This window comes from Haliotis rubra, unplaced genomic scaffold (genome assembly GCF_003918875.1).
Source record: "Haliotis rubra isolate DU_JTF1 unplaced genomic scaffold, ASM391887v1 Scf418, whole genome shotgun sequence".
NCBI classification, from domain to species: domain Eukaryota; kingdom Metazoa; phylum Mollusca; class Gastropoda; order Lepetellida; family Haliotidae; genus Haliotis; species Haliotis rubra.
The window spans coordinates 4,616-29,558 of NW_025767100.1; the positions used below are offsets into that span (position 1 = coordinate 4,616).

Below are 24,943 nucleotides of genomic sequence, written 5' to 3' on the forward strand. Positions count from 1 at the left end.
AATTAGTACCATAGCTTGTCATGGCACGTCGTAATAGATAGTGGCGGCAACTTATAGGCATGGGAAATGCAGGAATGTCCTTCAGCCAAATTGGACATCACGTTGGGCGCATTCCTTCCATCTTTTCAAGACTCTTCAACAAACACAGCACTACCAATGATGCTGAAGACTTATGAGACTTGTAGGCGCCTTTTCTGGTACTCAAACACATCGTTAAGGCAACAGTGGTTACCAGGGAGAATCATTTCCTCCAGGGCTGTCATGAATCAGCAGGACACAGGGGGACTGTCTCCAGTTCACAAAGCGGCAAGTGTAATCAACGTGTTTGATGGAACATTCCATCATTGCAGAGGGTTCGCTTTTCCAAAGAGATTCGTTTCTTTTTGCACATGGTGAATGGTCGTACACGTGTCCTGGGGACAAAAGAACACAGTCATGGTTCACTGCAATATTCAGGAGACGGTTCCCTTTGTGAGGATCAATCATGGTATGGGAATGCATAAGATGGACCTACTATTCGTGGTGTCATCACTGGTCCTCGGTATCAACAGGAGATCCTTGAGAGGGTTTCCTCTCTAGCGTTGTTGTCCCACATTTTGATGACCATCTTCTAGCCACACGACCCCTCTTTATGGAGGTCAACGATAGGCATCACGGAGCACGTGTTGCCACCCAGTTCTTGTAAAAGAATGCGGTTGAGACATTCCGTACTAACTTATAAACCAGATTATGTCATAGTAATCTTGACTATGATTTTCCTCAACCCTTTCTTTTCACTTCAACCTTCATATGGTATGGACATAGTTGACACATTTTATGCACCTGTTCATTAAAGTTGCTTAGTCTGAGAAAATGCGGGTGTTGCGTAGTTCATTTCCAAATAAATATTTTGATCCGTCTACTGTCTTCTGAGGCCTTGGATCTTGAAGTCTATCACGGATTCCATACTTAATGAAAAGGCGGCTTCTCACCATTATGGTATGGGCTAAACGAATTCTGTGGTAGCAGTTAACTTTACTGCTACTTGTAACACTGTTTACATACGTAGCATCAGCACTGTGAAACAATTTACGAGGGTGTGTTCACATTGGAAGCAATTTGTCAATATTCAATTCAGATACATTGTTTGATCTGGCTCTTTCGAACGGTTAAAGGAACTGCGGCTATGGGAACGTGGAGAACACAGTCTCAAAAAAAACACTCGAAAGGAGATCCCATGTGTAATATTTTAATCAAATTTGATTGGACCCAGTCAAAACATAGCACCGCCTATTTTGCTATTCGCTGTTTGAGCTCTGCGATAAGCCCCTTGCACAATGATAACATGCACTGCGTTGGTTGCCCAAGACAGACACGAGTATGATAGCAGACAGTGAACACATATACATAGAAACACGGACGTCCAATAAATGGTGTTAACTGTGACGGGTCATACACTTTTCGGGAAAAATGTCGACATTGTTGTTGATATTGCTCATATCAACACTTGGTATCGACTCTACACGTGGAACATGTGTGGCCGACTGTGACTGGAGTGTGGGAGAGTGGGGAGAATGCAGTAGATCGTGTGGTGGAGGGTACCAAACCAGGAACAGAACACGTTGTTGTCATGACAACGAATCCTCGGAAGTATGCCAAGAACGATGTCAGAGCAGGCCGATTGGCGATGCCCCCGAAACCAACAGACCGTGCAACAAGATTTGCTTCAATGGAGGGGAGTTTGATGAAAATACTGGTCAGTGTAGGTGCAGACAGGGATGGACAAGTACCTGCTGCCAAGAGGGTAAGGAAATGCTTTGTATAAGGAATGTGGTCACATTTGTTTGTTTGTTTGCTCAGTAACGCTGCAAGGTGCCAGCTCTTTGCCGGCGACCTGTTAATCATCGAGTCCGGACCAGGCAAGAGCCGGGGCTCCCGATGTGGTCTTCAAAGGTCATTTGCTTTTAAGTATGATTTGTCAAATAATTATGAAGTACTTGTAATACAAATGTCAATGATTTACACACAAGCCTAGGGGTTTCAACGTAACGGTAGAACATTCTAGGCAGTAATATAAAGGAAAGGATTGAAGTCATATGGCAGAATCATACACGTACACACATAATGTACATGTACATGTACGCAGGTTACACTGGACACTGTCTTGACCTCGAGGAGTAACACAACTTTTATTTATTCAGGTTTCATTTCCTCGAACCTTGGAAACTAGAGATATGAACACGCACATGATTTGAGGATTTGGGGAAATGTTATTATACAGTAGATCGTCAGATAAATGCTTCCTAAAAAGGAAATAAGTGTTGCGCAGGCGCGAATGTAGTTGATAACACGGTGATAATAACGCCAACAGTTATTCATAGGAGTATGTAAATGTTTCATAACGGATATGTAGATCGCTTACCATAAACCTCATGCGACTTGTTAATAATAAACTATCAGTCGACACTAAATCCATGTACATCTTACACATATTCTAACCTATAGTTTGAATTATTGTTCAACATTTCTCGTTAGGGATTATCTGATAGCGAAAGGTGGTGAATAGTTGGCTAGGTGGCAGTGTGATTATCTTCATCTTCTTCATCTTTATTTCTCAAAACCCCGCCAACGGTGGTACCTTGCGGTTATTAAGTACTGACACAAAACCATCGGCAAACTAGGCAATCAACTGTCGTAAGGATCACTAACTTCCCGCTTCTTTCGGTGTCTCAAGCACCTGATCTGATCTTCGAACCAAATTTCGATGACCGCAGTGACGTCCAGGTGTGTCTACACTGACGACAAAGCCGGACCACAATAGAATACAATCACCACCATCTTGTGGTCCACCACGAGCCCAGATCGAGAACCGATGGAAAACATCAGGTACCTGCACACAGGAACTGGACCTAACAGTATCCAATCTATAGTATCTGACACCAACATTGTACTGTGACTGTCACATTAAAATCCAAGGAACACAAAAGAAACCTTGATGGAGGCACTTACAGACCCAACTTTTCCGGGAACAAACGGCGAAACAAGTTAACGAATCGCCTAAACGTCGCACAAAAAAATCAAAAACGACTTATTCTGATGTAAAATATGCCACGTTTGAGGCAAATCGAAAGAGAGAGAGAATGGCCAAGGAGCTAACCACACCGCCATTGCCAGAACCTTCGGTTGTGTCCGAGCAACTGTCAACAGACTGATGCAACGACTAAGACAAACAGACAATACGTCAGACAGACCAAGGACAGACCACGTGTGACAACGCCCGGTGATGATTGCCACATCCGGACAATTCATCTGAGAAATCGTTTTGTAACGGCGACGTCAAAGGCAGCGACGGCACTAGGACGTATCAGTCGACAGACAGTGTATTGGCGACTAAGACAACATGCTATTCGAGCATGTCGACCCTACCGCGGAGTGCTACCGACGTCGTTGATTGACATGGACCAGGCCAGTTCGACGCTGGCACATGCGTCATTGGCGACGTGTGAAGTTCTCCGACGAGAGTAGGGTTTGCCTCTACAGTAATTAGGGCCGGGGTCATGTTTACAGACGAGTAGGTGAACGTTCAGCAAGTCCGACCGTTTAGAGCTTGGTAGTGCGGATGATGCGAGGGGAGTAATCTGCGGCGATCTAAAAAAATAGAAGTGCGATTATTATTCATTGCAACCTGAAGGATAGAAGATACAGTGATGAGGTTCTGCGACCAGTTATGTTGCCATTTATCCAGCAAAATCCGCATGGCATTGTCTACCAACACAATAACGCAAGGCCTCATGCCAGCAAGACTGACAAACGGCTTGGGTGCATAACACCAATATGGTGAAGCCTTTGCCGCAGCCAGAATCCGATACAGAACACTCATGGGACTACCATGATCCACAAATCAGAAGATTACCAGCGCCACCTGTCACCACTCTACAACTGGACCAATGTCTCCTACAGGAATGGTAACGGATCACGCCTAACGTCATTCGTCTTACGTCATCAATGCGTCGACGTGTTTTGGCCTGTATTGAAGCAAATGGGGGTCACACTCACTATAGATTCAACATTTGATGACATTTTGCAGAAAAAACGCATTGTTGAAAACATTCAGGACTAGTGATACCCACGTGTCTTTCAGTGTCAGTCAAAACAATAATTTCTGACTTTGTATGAAATGAAATTGTGTACATTTGCTGTAGACGTGAATACTCTAATGAAATTAAACAGATCTTCATTTATATATGTTTTCTTTTTTTTTTCAAGTTTGGTCAAGCACACTGTATAATTTCTTTTGAGCACTAGTTTATCTTTACAGTTCATATAAGACACAGGTTAGGGGAATTCGGTCTTCACCAACCTATGTTTTTCGTAAGAGGCAACTAACGGGATTAGGTGGTCATTGAGGTTACACTTTCGCAGTAAAATACAGTTTCAAAGTACTTTTGGGGGTTGAGTCCCATCCGGGATTCGAACCCACACCCTCAGAGTCAGGCACCTAATCGCCAGCACACAAAGTCAGAAGTCTAACCCGCTCAGCCAGCACGGATTCCACAAAGAAGAAGTCGGACAACTGGTAGTCTGGACAACGGATATGCTAACATGCTTGAAGGAGAAACATAAGTGTGTCGCAAACAATGCCCCAATGTGAACGGTTACTTTTATCGGGTGTTTTTCATATCACCAGTGGGAACTATTGTCTTTTAAGTAAACGAGCATTCGATCTAGGTGACATCTGAGCTCTTAAAGTTCGACTGGATAAAGATTAACTGTATTTGTTTCACTCTTGCTCGTGGAGTACTGTAAATTACATGTTGAGTTATTTATTAGTAGTTTAAATTTATAGACATATTTGGTGTGTGTAGTTTTAACGGATAAACGAAGTGCTGAAAATACAAATGGACATTACCATAAATCGTGATACGTGCCCGTGTGCTTTGGAGAAATGTTTCTCAACCAAATGCTAAATCATCCCTGACGTTTTGGAGTACCTCACAACAGTTAAACCAACACCACCAGATGATCCAAAGTACGCAATGTTGTTAGCAACCATTTACTTTTACTTTGTTTGTTTCTTATTCAACGCAACACTCCAAACTATTCCCCCTTTATTACACCGATCCATGAATAATCGAAGTGTCTGAAGAAGACAAACAGGTGGTTGACATCACGAGCATCGACATACGTAATTGGAATACGATGACGTGTCAACTAAGTCAACAAACCTGGCCACCCGGCCCCTTTAGTCGCCTCTGGCGGCAGGCATGGGTTGCATAAGATCAGTTCGAACCCTGATCTTCACGAATATTTACTTTGATAAATGAAAAAAAAAACAATAGTACTTGAACTACGTACTGGGCATTGCAGTGATGGTATTACTGCCATGCATTGTCATTGTAAGGTAGAATGTCATATTCCTGCGTGAAGTAGTTGTCGCTTTACTCGAGGTTTTTTCCTGAGGAGAGACTGAATTTGTCACACATGTTTGAATATATGGAAGTTACACTTGTCGCCTAAGTTGCAATGAGAGAAATGACATGGCTACCATGTGTGTTGACCAATCCTTGCTGACGTAAGAGATATATGAAGGCCCTGTTAAAATAGTTCCACTTTTGTCTCCAGTATAGTCAATTACAAAATGATATGTTGTTGTCAAACTCAAATGCCATAATTGTGTTTCTTCAATTAATCAACTAAACGTTCTAATTTAGCAAATCAGGCAGATCGCTTCCAGACGTTAAAAGTCTTGAATACTGTGTATACTATACTAGTTCAGGGTTTATTGTTTGAAATTTGGTCGAAACCACATATGCCTTTACTATGTTGATTGGACAAGGCAAGCTTTTCATAGTGAGTGAAAGTGAAAAGATGAGCCGAGTTCCTTCACATTCGCAATCGTAAACACATGTTATTGCTTAAGAAAATGAAAGCGTACTCTAAAGTTAGTATATAGTATAAAGTCAAAAGTTATTGTAAAGCACAAATAACAAACAGATTAAGCTTTTAACTTTTATTGACGCAAATGGAATGGGATTACGTGGAATGTGTGAGGCCTTGCGTTGTTGTAAAATGACTCCTCTTGGCGGTAGTCGAATAAAGGGTATCACAAAAGGTTTGAACACTTCATTCCTGTATCGCTGATTTCCTCGCTGATTAAAAAAAACCCAGCGAAGTCTTCCATCGTTTCTGAACAGACTTTCATCTGTAAAGAGCACTCTCTGCATGTCACGTCGCTGTCACGACGTACAGTTCGTGTTCACTGCAGTCTGCGTTGGCAGAGTAGACCGGTCAACACTATTTTACGGAAAGTGCGGCAGGTTCGTATACAAGCCATACCAACTCGTCGAAGAACTGTTCATCTGCAGATGGACGAGGTTACATGCAATCGGATACATTCAAACACACACGTTCGCTGGCATAACCATTCACATCTGCCTGGTATACTCGGATATATCAAGTTTGGGCCGTTTCAACAGAGAACATTCCCCCAGCAATTTGTTGACAGGTTGTCAAGCCAATAATTCCACTTGATCAATCGTTGTTTCAGTTTCCACGTCCTATAAATTCACTTGCATCTCTACAAGCAAACCATACCAGGCAGTTGATCCTCAGGTAAATGAATCCTTTGTTCTCGATCAAATTTGTTTTTTTTAGGTACAAATGTAATATATGGTTCCAATGACTTAATCATGCCTCTTTAATTTGCAGGATTGGCATTGGCTTTATCATAATCTTCTCTGATTTGTGAAAAACAAACAGGATCAGTGATCAACAACGTAAATTATTTTACAGATAAAGGTTCCATGGATATTCAGAAAAATAAACGACGAAATTAATTTACTTCTGCCTTCATGACCATGGTTTTGACGATACATTAAGCAGTGGTTACTACATACAAGATACCTCTTTCTATCAATAGGTAGCCGATGAACCAGAGACTACGTCTCTAAGCAGGGTCTATGTCGTGAAAGCACAGAGGCCAAATGAACCTTTCATCAAGGAAAACTATGTGCCTCTGAACATAAATGTAAGTACTGGTGAAGCTACATTCAACACAATATAGTTACCTTACGTATAGTGACACCCCAACCTGGTTTTAGATAATGCCTCTACCTGTATTAAACTGTTATTATTTCCTGTTCTTTTCACAGATAGTCATCCGATTATGCTCCTACCACGCCCAGAGCATAGGTGGGTGCGCGATCAACCAAACATCAACATATCTTAACTTACTTCATAACGGCGCGGTGATCTACAGTGAGAGGAGTGGGTATCTTAGAGATGTGAGCCATGTCTTCCTCGAGGTAAGGCGTACTTTGAGATATATTAAAAATAGAGGTGAGCTAAAACGACGTCATTTCGGTTATGGGTCACTTGATAATACAATGATACCCACAGTTTACTGTTACTTGTCATAAATATCTTCCCATTTACAGATTCCTTTTGGTGACAGAGCTCTTGAGTATGACTGGATCCCAGAATTTCTCAATGTAAATGGCCAGTTTTCACACTTCCACTGCTCAAGGGAGTTTTCACATGATCAGCATACTGTCCTTGGGCGACACCGACGACGGGCCAGTCGAAGTGAGATATATTTACCTGAACCTCTTCAGGAACTTAAAGTTGACCCGTGAAGATACGGGTTAGAATTGATCTTCAGTATCCTATACCTGTCGTAAGAGGTGACTAACGTGATCGGGTGTTCAGTCACGCTGAGTTGTTTGACACATGTCATCGTATCCCACTTGTGTAGATCGAATCGATGCTCATGCTGTTGATCACTTGACTGTCTGGTCGTGACTCGATTACTTACAAACCTCAGCCATATAGCTGCGTACGGCGTTAAAGTAAACTCACTCAGTTAGTCCTACTTTAAAGTTGACTATTTTTATAACTTGGTTGTCCTTTACATGTGTCAACCAATCCAGAGAGCCGCGCGTTAGTCGCCTGTTAAGACAAGCATTTGTTGCTGAAGACCAATTCTAACCCGGATCTTTAGGGGTCATCAAAGTATCTAAGAATTATCTATTTTTCATAAATCTGTTCTTGTTGAACACAGTCAAACACTGGATTTTGATATCTACTTTTCTCCCGTTTTGCTGAGTGAAGTCTTTTGAAGCCCATCGCAAGTGTAAACTTTGTGAAATCTTAATTTGGTATAGCATCTGTTTGATAACGCGAACCAGTAAATGCTAGATGTATGGAGATTTATAAACTGTGAGGTAGTGTTGGCAAGTTTATGAAGACTAAACAGCGCCATGTTTTTTTTCTAGGTCTGAAGATTGTAATACGCACAAGTGGAAGTCTCTACTCAGGTACTAAGGCCACCATCACCATGAGAATTACCGGCGACAAGGGCAGCTCTAGCAGCATGAACATGGACGGAAGCTTTCAGAGAGGAGATGTTGATACCAGTTACCGCAGTATCAATGAGATAGGAAGGATACAGAGTATAAGGTAAAATATAACCTGTGTAATGTCACGTGACATATATATGCGTAAACAATTCACATTAATACAAATATTTGGAAAAGCACAGTCTATTGTTGAATACCATTTTCAGTCAAGACTGCAATCTATGTTGAGATTTGTCATCACAGAACACATAAATTTAAATCAAACCTATCATCTTGAATTTAGATCAATCAGTGAGTGAGTGAGTGAGTGAATTAAGATTTAAAGTCACATCCGCAATATTTCAGCCATATCGTGACTGAACTAGTTCTCATAATACATACATATAATATATAAGACCCTGCCAACGAAGGACAGTAAAATTACTAGGTTGTCACAAAGTGAGTTATTGCTCTTGCAAGGCAGCGCCAAGTTCCTGCAAATTCTCAGGTTGGTTCCTAAGACCACGAAGCCTTCTCCCAAGTGCATCCCAAACGTGCTCTATTGGATTAAGGTCAGGGGATCTGGATGGCCAGTCCATGACGTTGATTCCAGCGTTTTGAAGGAAATTTCGTGTCAACATCGCGATCAGAAATGGTGCCAGTTTGTTGTAGACGACCTCGCAAGTCATACACAGTACGACGGCTGCATCCCATTGCAAACACGTGCATATGAAGAAAACTTCGATGCGAAGATCACGTGATCGACTGCACGTGCAAAACCTGATTAGGCACTAACGTCATTTGCACGACGAATGGATGGGTTTGAGTGAGTTTTGCTAACGTTTTTCTACAGTCGAAAGATAGGGATCCCATTTCGGATACATAGATGTATCATCAGAGAAAAATTATTCATTATTTTTCAAATTCCTTTTTGTGAAGTTTCTTTTTTGACTCAGTATAGCTATCATGTATCTTTAAAAATAGAAACTTGTTTTGGACAATACAATGTGAAAATGGGGTATTGATCGCCAACAACCGAAGGTAGATCACCATACTAGAGAGCGTAGGTACTTACAGTACTTTTGATACCTGCATGGACCCCAGCTGGGTTTGAATTTGAGATCAATGCCAGCGTTTATTTGCTACTGACGCGCTCTCGGAGTTAGCATTTTGCAAAAATTAACCGTTTGTTAACGTAAATAAGCATTTCATCTGGCGTTGAACAATTCATGTGATCCTGTTAATGTATACTGCCTTTCAACGCATGATCATCTAAACTTGAAATCCCTGCAGAAGAATAGAGCCATGTGAACCAAATGTTGGTAGAATTCTGTACTTACCTCAGTTTAGTTGTAATAGGCATTCTTAATTAAACAAAGTGAGACAATGAGAAGAGAAAACACGGCGGCAATTAATGAGTTCGTCAAAAGGTGCTTATAAACTCGAATTCAACCAATCGAAGTAGCGTGACAGTCTCATATTACCCAGTTGCAAGCAGTGTTATAGATAGTTATTTAAACAGCAGATTAACTTCGATATGTCTGACAATTGTTTTTCAAATCCTGAGCAAATCCGAGCATCAGCTCTTATCACACAACATTTAAGCGAGAGTGATATGAAGTTTGTTTTTGAAAGAGCATTATCCATTTTACTGCAAAACACAGGCAGTTGTTAAATAAAGACCTTAAAGGCACGGGCTGCGTATATATTGCTCTGATGAAAGGTACATTAACTGTTGGAACGTTGGAGTCATCCCTGATGCCGTATAGTTTGGTGGCCATGTTATGTTTTCGTCATTTTGAATGTTCATGTATTTCATCTTTATATGAAACAGCTGAGGCCGTCTCGGCTTGTTTCAGGTGGGGAAAATGGAAATAGAAACTTGATATTGGACCATTCTTTGGCAATATGAGATAATTGATATACGTAAAGCATAAGAAGTAGAAATGTATCTTACGAACAAAAGCGAATTAGATACACGTTGAAGAACGAATTGACAGAAGGAAACTAAATGCCATATGATAAGCACACGTGCTATAATCGTTTTCTTACACATTCGCCACATTTCTGTAATGCATGCAATACCACCGCAATACTTAACACAGCTGTAACTTACAACACATATCGGGTGTAACTACATTTACGATATACGTTTGTGGAATATCAAGACGAGGATGAACATGCAAACTAGATAGCATCACAAGAGCATTCAGTAAAGTCATGAGGTTTCGACACAGACGTACATGTAGGCATGAAGAAGTAATATTCAATGGGAGATACTTGGATTAGACGCGTCAATACGATCACCGTCCCAAACATGTGTTGACACCACGGTTCAGAGCTTGTAGGGGGGTCGGTGTTCTTGAAAGCAATATTTTCGATATTCTTCAAAGTAACATAATCTTAAAATTTGGAATGCTCACTAATTGCCATACCCGAATAGCTTCGATGAGTCTGGAGGACCGATTTGAATATAGAAATAACAGGAAGATCGGTACGTGTTTTCCAAAAGGATGGCTGCCCCCAACTGAATGTCAACAGAAATAGTGTAATACCCCTCAGGTGTGGTTTACCACATAGAATGTGACTGCGGTGACCCCTATGTTGGAGAGACATCAAAGCCACTCACCCTCAGGATCAAGGAACACCAGGCTTCAGTAAGGACACATGTTTCTAAATCAGCCATTGCCGACCACATCAAAGCCCATCCTAACCACACCATCAAATGGGACAAGACTAAAACCATTGTAAAGAACCAGTCAGACTACAAAATTCGTAAACTTTTGGGAGCAGTACACATCAAGAAGATAGGACCCGCCCTCAACAGAGATGAAGGATAATACATTTCCAATGCCTAGCATCACTTGATAAAATAATCAATAATATTTCTTGTGTACATTACCTGTTTCATTCCAACTATGTACATCAACCTCATCCATAACATTTAACTATAGAAGACAATGCAATATAAAACAGGCTATAGATTGCCAACAGCCGAAGATAGATCACCATACTAGTGACCATTGGGACTTACAGTACATTTGCCTCCTGCATGGACCCCAGCTTGAGTTCACTGAGAATGGTGGTTAGTTTGAAACGTTTATGCTACATACCAATCCAGCAGATCATTCGGGAAGAGTCAAAATACTATATACGATATACAATGGACAAGCGCATACAAGCGCATGTCTCTATCTTCTCACATTACATCATACGGTTGTATTGTCATTCTGTCAACCTGAAAAAACCCATCCCATGTCTCTTTTCAAATAGCATTGTCGCTTCAAGGTGAATATTTGACTTGGGTGACTTTCTTGCTATTACTACGGTTATGTTATTTTATACTGCTACTGCGGGGCGGTGCTGGTAGTCTAGTGGTTAAAGCGTTCGCTCGTCATGCCGAAGACCCGGGTTCGATTCCCCACGTGGGTGCAATGTGTGAAGCCCATTTCTGGTCTCCCCGGCCGTATTATTACTGGAATATTGTAAGAAAAGCGGTGTAAAACCATACTCAGTCACTCACTATACTGCTATTGCAATTCTTCAGCTTTAGTGCATTACACATGTCCTCTCGTTAGTATCCAGGAATTCAAATATGTTTATGTAAAATGTTCCGCCTTTTGTTTGTTTGTTGAATGTTAAATAGATTGAATATAATGGCACTTGGGGGCCAATTAGCCTTTAATACAAATTAAGAAATCCAGCGTGTTCATATAGGCCAACATTGTGTCCAGATTACACTTGTTGTCAAATCATATTCAAAGCCTATCGTTTGTTTCAGGATATGGACTAGTGGGAACGGATATAATCCAAACTGGAAGTTAGACTGGGTAATGTATAATTGTATTCCCAGCTTCCTTGGGTGTTTTCTTTTAGACGCGCTTGTGTTCACACTGTTCCCTTTTGCTGAAACTCCGATCGATGAAAAGGTGGAATGAATAACTAATCTGTCACAGGGAACACCACTAATTCTAAATTGTGTGTTAAAGTCTGTCAGTGACTCCAATGAGACGAACTTTGACCATCTTGCTCTTCTCCGTACTTGTAGATTGTATGCACAAAACCTTAAGCAATGGATCTTCACTACTCTCGAGCTTCCATCAAGTGTTGGCGTCTTTCCAGGAGTTACGGACTATGGATACCTTCGTTACAGGTCACATGTAGAAATCATCTGACACCTCTTTTGTTTGACAGGTGCACATTTATGAACGTTCTGAATCGAGTGTAAAATATGAATTTAGATGTGACTGCTGGTTCAAGGGAAAAGACAATGGTCGAGACCTCTGGCATGGCACAGGTAGGCACATACTTATTGTAACAGCATTACGTTTGCACAGTTCAATATTTTGGTTCATAAAAATATAGTTTACTGGGCGATCTTCTTCAATTTATTTCTCCCTAACTAAACCGCTAAGTGCTCTGATCCGGGCGGTCAAGCCTTAAACCTGAAACAAGTCGTATGCGCGATGCCAGCGGTACGTGTTAGTATCACACTTACAGACAGTTAACCAGTGCAGCCTTCACCTTTATCGGTAACGTTCCAGTTGGTGTAAGGACAGCACATATTTTGACCTAAACCATGGTATATCTAGTTTTTTGTACTGAAATTCTTGTTCAGTGACTCCATAATACATCCAGGATGACCATGATTGCATATATTGTAGTATTGATTCACCTGGTGGCCGCTCGAAGCAAAGCGATGGGATCCGCTGATTGTTCGTGACAGGTCATGTTTTGGCGTTTTGTTGAACGTTTTGTTGTCGGTAATTTTGGAATTGTCCTAGTTTTTTAATATCCCACTTTAAACCAGACGCATATTTTCATTGTATACGTACGCAAATCTCTGTCAAATTACGTTATGTGCATGTAATTGAATACAGGGGTCAGAAGATGCGGTACTCGAAATGTGAAATATCTTGAATGCAACGTGTGAATTCTGTCGGCCCATACATAGAAAGATGTCTGACAGAATCACAAATATTTAACCAACAACTGAAGGTAGATTACCATACTAGGGACCATTGGGACTTACAGTACATTTGCATCTTGCTTGGACCCTAGCTGGGTTTGCTCCATCCCTTCAGATGTTTTGATAGTAACTTAAAATAACATATATGCTTCAGTTAAAATCAAGTAGTACGTTTAAAGTTACTATAATTGTTTTGGGACTTACGTATCCCCTCAGGAGGACAATAACTTTACAGTACTTTAACCCCCTTCGCTGATACAGTCATTAACAATCTCAGTTGTTTATTTAAACTACTAATCATAAAATATTTATCTATTTACTGTAATCAAGATTTCTCTAACAACTCTTTCAAAAAGTGAATCATTAAATGATCATTAACATTAGTAAAAAGGTCCTTAACTGTTTTGACATTGAAATCATTATCTGTATCCCTTATTTCTTTTAACAAGTCAATGATTAAATGATAATTAACACTAGTAAAAAGGTCCTGAACTGTTTTTACATTGAAATACGTATCCCTTGTGATGGAAAAATATACTAGGCACATAAAGAAACTGTGCATACAAAAATTTAAAATCTAAATTTATCAAACCTGTGTAGACACATAAGGATTTAAACTCAGAGATTAGTAACATGTATCCAACATGCATGCACGTGCCACGATCCGTGACGGCAGTGGGTTCGTCCTTGAGACGTGCAATACGTTGTTGCACGTGCATTCCGGGAAAATCGAAACAGAGCAAATGAATACCACACAATACTGTCACTTTGGAAAGCTCAACCCCTGCCCTTGCGATCGTTCAAAAAATTAAACGGCTATTGAAACGCATAGCATGCCAAGGCTCACGTCTGCTCAACGTCATGAGGCCATTGGGATGGTCCGTGGGGGAATGTCTCAACGACAAGTGGCTGCACATTTCCACTGCCACCGGAACACCATTTCTGCACTGATGAGACGCTACCAGAACACAAACGACGTCATCGATCGGGCACGTTCTGGACGTCCACGTGTAACAACGCCAAGACACGACAGATGGATAAGGGTGACCCATCTTTGCCACAGGTTTCAGACTGCAGTGATGACTGCCCGAACCATCCCAGGACTTCGCCGTATCTACCCCAACACAGTTCGACAACGTTTACGTCATCACGGGATCAGACCACGACGTCCCGCCATACGGCCTATCCTGACACAACGTCATCGACAAGCTCGCCGAATGTGGTGCCGAAATCATGTCCGCAGACACTTGTTTTGGTGGAGAAATGTTGTTTTTACAGATGAGTCCAGGTTTAACATTTCCCATAGTGATGGACGTCAACGTGCCTATAGACGCGTGGGAGAACGTTATGCACAGGCCTGTGTCTTGGAGAGGAATCGCTTTGGTGGTGGTTCCGTGATGATTTTGGGGTGGAATAACAGCACGCCAAAGAACTCCTTTGGTGATTGTTCAGGGCAACTTAACTGGTGTGGGCTACAGGGATCAGATTCTTCGACCTGTGGCAATTCCTTTTCTGCAACGTCATGGCCCTGGGTTAACATTCCAACAGGACAATGCCCGCCCTCATACGGCAAGGGTTGCTGTGGATTTCTTGCAACACCACAACGTTGACTTACTGCCTTGGCCTGCAAATTCACCGGATCTCTCCCCGATAGAGCATGTTTGGGACGAGATGGATCGACGTCTACGCCGTCTTCCTCATCCGCCAGATAACGTCCTTGACCTTGCAACAGAACTTGAGAGAATCTGGCGTGACATCCCACAAGCCTTCCTTGCACGTTTGATAGGCTCTATGCGTCGTCGATGCACTGCTGTTCTCAATGCCGATGGTGGACATACCCGTTATTGAGCTTGTGACATGGTCGTTGGACCCGTGTCCCGCTTGTGGACTCGTGACGTCATTGTGATTGACTACTTTTCAATTGAAATTCTCCCGACTTGTTATGGTCTCATGATCCCTCCATTAAAGTTAATATGTTCCTTTGACATTGTTATCGTACTTTTCAACTGGGATAATATTTTGACAATGTACAGTTTCTTTATGTGCCTAGTATAGTTACTATTAGAAGTATTTATTAATCCTCGATAAAGGATGCCGAAGTATGCATATCCTATTTTATCGATATTGAGGTCAGTGGTAGTATAGCAACTATTTGTTACATTCTAATGCAGCAATAGTTAAAGAAACTGTAAATAACATAGTGACTGCTAAATGAAGTGAATTTGCATTATTTCAGCGATGCAAAGTTGCCCGAAAATTACAATGACCCCTGTTTTAACGTAAGAAATGACATACAAAATAACAATTCTTTCATGGTGTTTTCCCTGTTATCTCATCGTGTCCAGTTTGTAGTACACTTGAAGTCTGAACAGATGTGTTCTAACCTTACAATCATATCACAACTGTTTCAGTTAAAGGTATATATACGCCTTTATTAAGCAGCTTTTTCAGTGAAGGTGAAGCAAGGCAACGCATGGGCTCAGTTGTTACATGTGGAACATTGTCGCAGTGCGCATTGTGTAAGGAACCAGACCGGAAGCGAGAGTTTGTCGACCTTCGGAGCAAAAAGGTCGCCCTTTATGAAACAATTTGAAAATCGCAACAAAAACCAAAGACGTTTTCGTATGTGTGTCACGTATTTGTGTGATTTGAATAACCTCTTTTCTCTCAAGCTTGCCCGGGTATATCCAACTGTCTAACACAGCGTTGTCGAACCTGTACAACATGCAAGTCGCGCTCGAAGGATGTTTTCTTCAGATTATCTGCAAACAAAAGAAAATGTGACAGTGAGTTGATTTTTCTTGTAAAAGCGGAATCCACATTCTTTGCGATACAGTAGACAACATGAAAAAATGAAAATATATCTGCGCTGAATGCCATGTAAAATCTTTCATAAAGACCTTGATAATTGTTAAGGTTAAGTCCAATGCAGTGCATATTTTCTTGTTTCGTCACAGGGTGTCCTGTCATTCCAAACTGTCAAACACAGCCTTGTCTGACCTGTGATGCCTGTGATCCACCCACTAAGAACAACGTCATCTTCAAACTATCTGGAGGGAAAACAATATGTGCACGTACGTTGCGACTTCTTAATTTTTCAAGTTAAAGAGTGCCATCAAGTCATCAATTCTCATTTCTGAACCTTCATATTGACATCTATGTGATAATGTGTATTAAAACGTTTTGACACGAAGTACATCATCCGTGCTAATGGAATTTTGTTTAGCTTCAGGAATAGCAGGTGATCTGATATCGTCCATTAACTGTCAAATTGCTTTCCACTGATTTACCTATCTGACATCGAAATACAACCTGTTTTATATTTAGATCCTTGTGTATTGGCAACACATAAGAAACACCACCTTCCCAGAAGCAGAAGTTTAATCATGTGGACTACCCCTCTAATTCTAGTTGTTTCCTACTCATAAACGGTGTCACAATGATCTTCGAAATCAGTCATCTCTGCTCAATATCAGATAGATTTAATTTACTATAGGAACTCCTGGGACAGATCCACCCTGGAGTGGGAAAAACATTCTCTTCAAGATACTATAAAACACCTCTTCAAGATACATTGAAAATATGATTCCTTCTCAAAATCAAAATCAAGCAGGGTGACCCTGTACATTGAGAATATTATTAGAATTATTGACATCTTGATTAATTAATGACCTACTTTTGAGCTGATCCGAATTTTCTCGTGTGAAAGTGAAAAGAGACAAAACAAACGATTCTGGTTGCAGGACATTCCAATTCCTTGTTTCATAAGAAAATGGTGTTTACAAATAAATGTTAATTTTAAACTTAAAAAATATCGTATTTCTATATTTTATGGCGAGGTTTAGGTAGCATGACGTTAGCTAATATGTCACAGACTGCCCTTGTTTCATGAGGTCGTAAAATGATTCACAATTCATCTGGCTCACTAGTTACACCTGTTATGTGTTCTTTGCGCTTATTAAGTTTATTTTAACGTACAACGTGATTACTTCTTTGAGTGGCGTTTTTAGAAGTTGGAAGTCAGATAGAACAAGTGATTTAATCATGGGTGACATTATCTTTAATTCTAGAGCACGACGTTTCGTGAGTGAGTGAGTGAGTTAAGGTTTGTAGTCACATCGGCAATATTTAGCCACAAAGTGACTTTAACAAATTACAAATTCATAACAAATGCAATCAAATCGTAAAAAACTGTCGACGAAGGACAGTAAAATAACTAGATTATCACAGATAGAGAATTAACACTAGCATGTAACTGTAAAATTAAACGCATTAAACGCAATTCAATATTTAAACATTGGGCTAGAGATCACCAGCAACTCAAGGTAGATCACCGCATTAGGGACCATGGGGACTTATCGTACCTTTGCCACCTGCATGGACCCTAACTGGATTTACACCACCCCTTGAGCCACTGGCTATTGTAGGAAATTTAGCCTAAAATAAAATAACAGAAGTTCTACATTTAAAATGTGGTAAGTTCAAATTTACTTTAAATGTTTCGGGCAAAACATTCACAGTACTTTAAACCCCTTTGAGGGTACAGCCACCAACAATCAAGTTACTTATCTAAACTACCAATCATTAAAATACATCTAACTACAGAACATATTAATCAAAATTCACCATATAATCAATTTCTTTGAAATATTGATCCCTTATGATGTATAATTCAACACAGTCAAGCAGGACGTGATTATCTGACAGAAACATTTCGCATTCCAGGTTCTTGTCAGGATATGGGAAGTACAGTTGAAATGTCATTGCAGTGGCTTAGTCCAGACAAGGAGAGATGTGACCGTGAGTTTCATCATTAAAGCTACCCTAAAACTTGTTAAAAATGTGCATAACCCTACAAATCAAGATCACCAATAAGTTGTTTGATAATGATTGACTTCACTCACATGGAGTCTCGAGTACTGAATTTCACAAAATCTTTACATATGCATCAGTTCCTAAGGATAACAAATATGTAAGCCAAACGTTCAAAAGAGATTATTTTGTTTACTGATAATTCGACTACATTCTACCATTGCAGGAAGGTTTTAGGTTTGTTTTGGGCCTTTTATGTATTCCAGTTGGATGATGCTGTTAAAACATTACATATAAATCAATCAACAGAAATCATAACGAACATGAACTCCATCTAATGCTCATATGTCAAATTTATGTGTAGTATAATTGATGGTCACCCAATAAACAATACCACTCTATCTATATTCCAGTCACCTGCTCATACGTGGACAACAGGTGGTGTTGGCCTGGCAACTGTTCCAGTGGTCTGATGACATCCTGCTCGTGTGAAAGTGGATTCAGGAAGTCAGGGAACTCCACCTGTGACAGTGAGTGCTTCACGATTTGAGAACTCATCACAGTTGAATCCTGTCCGCAGTAGATGGAGAGACGTGTATCACGATGCTAGTCCATGGTTTGCCTTTGAGATATCAATAATCTTAAAGTTGTAATGATTGAATTTGGTGACTAGCGATCAACTAGACTGGATTTCAAAATCATAGCTCGCAATTTGGGTGCTGCATTCATTCATTGCCTTACCACTCCTCGTGTGATTTCAAAAATAGTCGCTTAAACTGCATTACGCATATGTTTGCCTGTATCCACACAAACACTCAAATATCTTATGTTCTAGTCACCACAAAGGCGGATTTGCTCACTTGCAACGTTGGAATAGAAGACCACAGACATGAGGTCAGGAACAGTACCAGTATTGGCAACACCACAGACTGTTATTCACAGACAGACGTATATATCAACATACAACCTGAGTCAATGTCTTTCAGAATAACAGCTGAGTTTCATAAAAAAGTATTATCAACTCCGCCTGTATACATCAACAGAACCTATATCGGCGTCGTGGACAGTAACCTGACAGTTACAAGAAAAGATCTCTCAGGTAGAATTGACTATTGCATCCGATCAATATGTAGTGAGTGAGTGAGAGTGAGTTTAGTTTTTAGCTTTTAGCAATATTGCAGAATTATCACGGTGGGGGACACCAGAAATAGGCTTCACATATTGTACCCATGTGGGGAATCTAACTTGGGTCTACAGCGTGACGGGGGAACGCCTTAACACCGCCCGAGTGAGTGAGATGTATTAAACACCATTTTGAACGGTTAAAACGGGGTGATTCTTGGTTGCGGAAGGAGAGTGTGAAGTGATTCTTGCATGTTGCTTGAGAACGGGTCTGATGCATCAAACCCTGAAACATAATCAGTTCGAATTTGATTTTGATTTTGTTGTCTCGTCAGGATCATAAACTGTAAAAAACCGTGACCCTCTATCTATCAATGGAGGGTACATTTAACGTCACTTAACCATATTTGATTGAAAAAGGCGTTCATGATCTATTCTGAGTCAAAAAGTGAAACTTCACATTCTTTCTTCAGGGCCCTATAAAAGAACAAAAGATGGTAAGAGGGTTAAATTGTTAGTATTTCATTGCTGAGATCTGTGTGATGTACTCGATACACTGACAGTGACATAATCAGTTCCATTAGGCTACATCGCCGTTCCAAAACATGGGTATACAGAATGTCAAGTCACAAGAATAAAAATGCGAAATTTCTCAGTTCAATATCGTGTATGGCCGCCCCGCGCATTCACCAATGCCAAACACCGTCTCTTCATCAACTGCCTGATGCTTGTGATTACGTGGTTGGGGATTCTGCGCCATTGCTCTTGCAAGGCAGCGCCAAGTTCCTGCAAATTCTGAGGTTGGTTCCTAAGACCACGAAGCCTTCTCCCAAGTGCATCCCAAACGTGCTCTATTGGATTAAGGTCAGGGGACCTCGATGGCCTTAATCCTTAATCCAATACGTTGGCCAGTCCATGACGTTGATTCCAGCGTTTTGAAGTAAATTTCGTGTCAACATCGCTGTATGCGGCCGAGCATTATCATGCTGGAACTGTAGACCTGGGCCATGAGCCGCCATGAAAGGAACGAGTTTAGGGGTGAGTACCTGGTCGCGGTAAGCAACAGATGTGAGGTTTCCACGGATGACCAGAAGTCGGGAACGGTTGTTCCCACAGAAAGCACCCCAGACCATGCAACTTCCGCCCCTGAATCTGCCAATCACGATGTCGTCTCCAGACTCTATGCCTGCCGTCCGCGAATCTGAGGGTAAACCTGGATTCATCGCTAAAGACGACTCGATTCCAGTCTCTCTGGGTCAATAGGAGGTGACGTTCGGCCTACAGCAGACGCTGACGTTGATGAAACGGCGTCAATATTGGCCCACGATATGGACGTCGAGAATGGAGATTGGCAGCCCACAAACGATTTCGAATGGTCTGTGAGGACAGTCGACCTCTAAAGATCTCAGCCCTGGTTCGTGTAGCCGGCAGAAATCTGTCACGTAGGTGACGTAGGACGATTTGACGGTCTTCTGCTCGTGACGTCACACGTGGACGACCCGACCTTGGGCGATCAGAAGTGGTGCCAGTTTGTTGTAGACGACCTAGCAAGTCATACACAGTACGACGGCTGCATCCCATTGCTCTTGCGACGTCAATAACTGATCTTCCCGCTTGCAACATGCCAACGGCACGTTCACGTTGCACATTTGACAATCGTGGCATTTCAAGTACCGTTAGAACTGTGGTTTAAAAGTGTTTTTTCAATTCTTGAGGCCCATGCAAACACGTTTTGAAGAAAACTTCGATGCGAAGATCACGTGATCGACTGCACGTGCAAAACCTGATTTGGCACTAACGTCATTTGCACGAGGAATGGATGGGTTTGAGTGGGTCTTGCTAACGTTTTTCTAGAGTGGAAAGATAGGGATCCCATTTCGGATACATAGATGTATCATCAGAGAAAAATTGTTCATTATTTTTCAAATTACATTTTGTGAAGTTTCTCTTTGTCTAATGGGTCCTGAGTGGCTATTGTGCTTCACCATCTTGAATGAAATAAAATATATTATGTTATGGCTTTCAAGCTAATTTGTTTACAACTGTATAATATACATGTATATACCTCAAGAAATGATTGCTAGTGATTCCACATGATTGACTAACCTACAGAAAATGAAATTCTTTTAATCTTTGTATTATTGTGGTGAGATCCCAATGTAGATTATAGTATAGATAAACAAGTCTTCAAGCCAGCAAATTGAACATATTTGTCCCTCACTGGTGTCCCATTGTGCCGGGTAATTTAAGTCACTTTCCCATAATTATGTTCTCTTCCTCGGGAATTATGTTTATGTACCTGTCTTGGAAAGGTGATATTCGCCACAAAATCATATCCATATATTTTTTTACGCTACTAGATTGATCACTGGTGACGGCCCATGAGAGCATCCAATATAAAAATAACCCAAGCAGTTAGGTGTTTATCGAGAGTTTATCGAATAATTTGACAACATCAGAACCATTTCTTTATGAGTCACTTTTAATAAGTTACATTACTAGGTGGTCACAAAAAGGATATTTTCTTCTTGATCCCTGAAGGCGAGAGTGTCTCAATCAATATCTTTACATGTTGAAGGTAGACAACACATTTTATCTGCCACCACGTTGAGGGGAGGTGGCAACTGCAACAAGACAATGTCGTCTTTAACACCTTCACCTCTTATGTCCTGTGACAGAGTACTGCTTGGTTCATCCTCCCTGCAAAATGGAGAATGGTAACTTGTGTAACTGTATGTTCATCTCCGCGTAACTAAAGTTGATATTTACTAATGGTAAATAATTGTTTAATGTTCATTCATTTTGTTGTCATCTGTCCACTTATTGGATAACTGATGCAGATAAATCGAATATACAGATACTATCATACGTTCTCAGATACATAATCATCATTAAACGTGTCATGTAAATAAAAAACAACACATTTGAAATTATACTTTCAGGTTATGTGGTCTAATTAAGGTGTTTTCTGGGGGTTCATTTGATTACAAAAACTTCAAAGGAGACATCGTTGGCAACAAGAGATTTACACCGCTTCCCGAAAGCAAGATCATCTGCTTTAGATACGACAATGCTGTCCCAGTTCACTGTACAACAGATCCAAGATTTCCATGTTCCTCTGACAGCCCCATGCGCCTATCCACAAGAGCAACTAAATACCCTAACATCACTCTTGGTGTGTCAGGCTGGGTAGACCCCTATCCTGAGTCTGGAAAACAGGAACAAGCCTCAGGAATAAAGTATTTTAGGATGGATATTTATGGTATGAAACACCTTGGCCCTGATACGCTGGATGTGGACCATGGTAACCATGTGTTTAAATCAAGCCAGCTGACCGGAAACAGTGTGAACATCACAGTCTCACTCCCATCAGAGCCTGCCATGTATGTAACATATGTGGAAGTCCACGATGTTGCTGGAAATGTCAGATTTGCACGACGTTTTCTGCTGTACGATAATTCATCTAAACTTGAGGTTAGGACATCTCGAGTATTGAGGGTCATATCTGCGTCAAAGGATACTACATATACTTGGCAAATTCACCATGGGAACATTCAGTTAGAATGGAATGAACGTTATCATAATAATTATTACATAAACAATAACTATTTTTGCCAAGTGAAAGAAGACACAGGCAATGGTATATCAGGTGTATATGATCAAGTAACGGGCATTTTACCTGTCACCGGTACTGTGAGTATCAATGGCATCACAAGTTTCAAGTACAAATGGAGTCTCAACAATGGTTCAATAACGTCATGGGAATCAGTTCCAGATTTTACCAACCAATCTCTGAGCCTTGGTCTGAATCTAACGGATGGTGAATCATATGAAATCTGGATTGAAGCCCAGGACATAATGATGAACACCATTGTGGAGTCAGTAGTTGTGCACATAGACAGGAGTGTGGCTGACATCGCTGATACCTGGCTAGTTAGAGATGGAACGAGTCAGGTATATGTTCACAACAACACAGATCTCTCTACGATGGTTCTTCAGTTTCGAGCTTGGGATGTCCACAGTGGGATCACATCTGTGCTGTGGGCGCTTGGAACAACTGATGCGGCCTCAGATCTCGGAAACGGTGCACTTCCTGTCCGGAAAGTCGATGCTCTGGTAATACCCAGTTGAATTTGGAAACAAATGGAGTGTTGGAACATTTATTTATTTCATATTGGGATTTATGATAATCGTATTTTGAGTTTGCTTTATATTATGAAAAGAAAATCGCTTTATTTGGATATTTCATGCATGTAAGGAGATCTGATGTGTTAATGAAAATGGGCAATCGTTTTTGTCTAGCTTTGAACATTACTCTCAATGCATATAAAATCGCATGAGAAATGTTAGTCCAGGATACACTGATTTGTTTACTTATTGGACAACTACCATCTGATGTTCGAATGCATCTATTCCCATTACTGCCAAATACATTGCATGTGTTTATACAAAAAGGTAAATTCATTTCTTAGTTAATAAAACTGAACCAGAGTTGGTACTGGAATTGTGTGCAGGGTTTTAGTAAACGAAATTCACCAGCATCACAATCCGTGATAGCTCCATCATGTCCGTTATAATGAATATGTCCTACAGGTTTCACCTTTAAAGAAAATATTTGTTTCTTTTCAGGTTAGGTGTCCACGAGGGCCGGATTGTTACTGTCCATCTGTTGGGCCCTGTGAATTCCAGAACTATACACTGGACCTTGGCAAGACTTTTCTTAAAGCCAATAACACGAACACGGGTCAACACAACAGAGAGTATTACTTCACCCTCTTCATAACTAATGGGGCCATGCTGAAGAGCTTTGCTCACCTGGATGTGCTGGTTGATGAGTCTCCTCCTGTAGTTGGCATCGTTCAAGAAGGGAGCATCGATGGTCCAGACATAGATTACACCAGTGAAGGGCATGTACTGATCAGCTGGCGAGGTTTTATTGACCATGAGAGTGGTATCCGATATTACATCGTAGGCTTAGCAGACAAGTGTCTTAGTATTGATGAACTGAAGAAAGAAAACACCAGCCATGTCATCATTCGAAAGGCAACAGCAGAAAGTTTATCACTAGTTTTCCCTAAAGAAGGTAGATACTTTACTTCACTTGTTGCTGTCAACAATGCTCTAGAGCCTTCTGATGTTATCTGCTCAGATGGTATTACATTTGATCTCTCCCCACCAATCATTGAAAACATTAACCTCCACCAGGCATCTGCTTTATCTAGTCTCCAATGCGTATTTGATCAACCATGGCTAATCAACTCTAATATGACAATGGCTAGGCTTCCAATAGTGCCGGTGTGTCAGGAAAGATGTCTTAACAACCCAGACATGAATCTGCGTTTTCCCATAGTATATAGAAGTTACATAGACAACGAGACAGCTGATAGCCTGTGTAGGAATCTACCGTATCTGAATAAGACTGTAATTTATGTGCCGTTTCACAAAGTTGTTCTGAACTGGAGTCTTATTGAAATCGAAAGCCAAATTCGCGATTCCTTCGTAGGGTTTGGGTATGACGCGTCAACATACACCAAGCCAGACCTAGCCAGTTATAGACCTACCCATAGGAAGACAAGTTTTCACAGTCATGAAACTGGTTTTGATAGTAGGACAGAGTTTTACATATTCATCAAGACAGAAAACAAGGCTGGCGTCTCATCAGTGGCAACCCTTGGTCCTGTGATGATAGATGACACTCCCCCAGACGTTCACGGGACACTAGTTC

General features: G+C 40.9%; 1 protein-coding gene across 1 annotated transcript; it reads left to right on the forward strand.

Annotated features, from left to right (window-relative positions):
- The first annotated feature begins 1,449 nt into the window (after positions 1-1,449).
- On the forward strand, positions 1,450-18,646 carry LOC124288444. The gene is made up of 10 exons (XM_046724961.1): positions 1,450-1,783; positions 6,527-6,591; positions 6,899-7,006; positions 7,131-7,283; positions 7,416-7,563; positions 8,253-8,436; positions 12,097-12,145; positions 12,510-12,612; positions 15,957-16,070; positions 18,510-18,646. The coding sequence occupies exons 1-10, from the start codon at positions 1,450-1,452 to the stop codon at positions 18,644-18,646; spliced, it is 1,395 nt and encodes a 464-aa protein (XP_046580917.1).
- Positions 18,647-24,943: the final 6,297 nt, after the last annotated feature.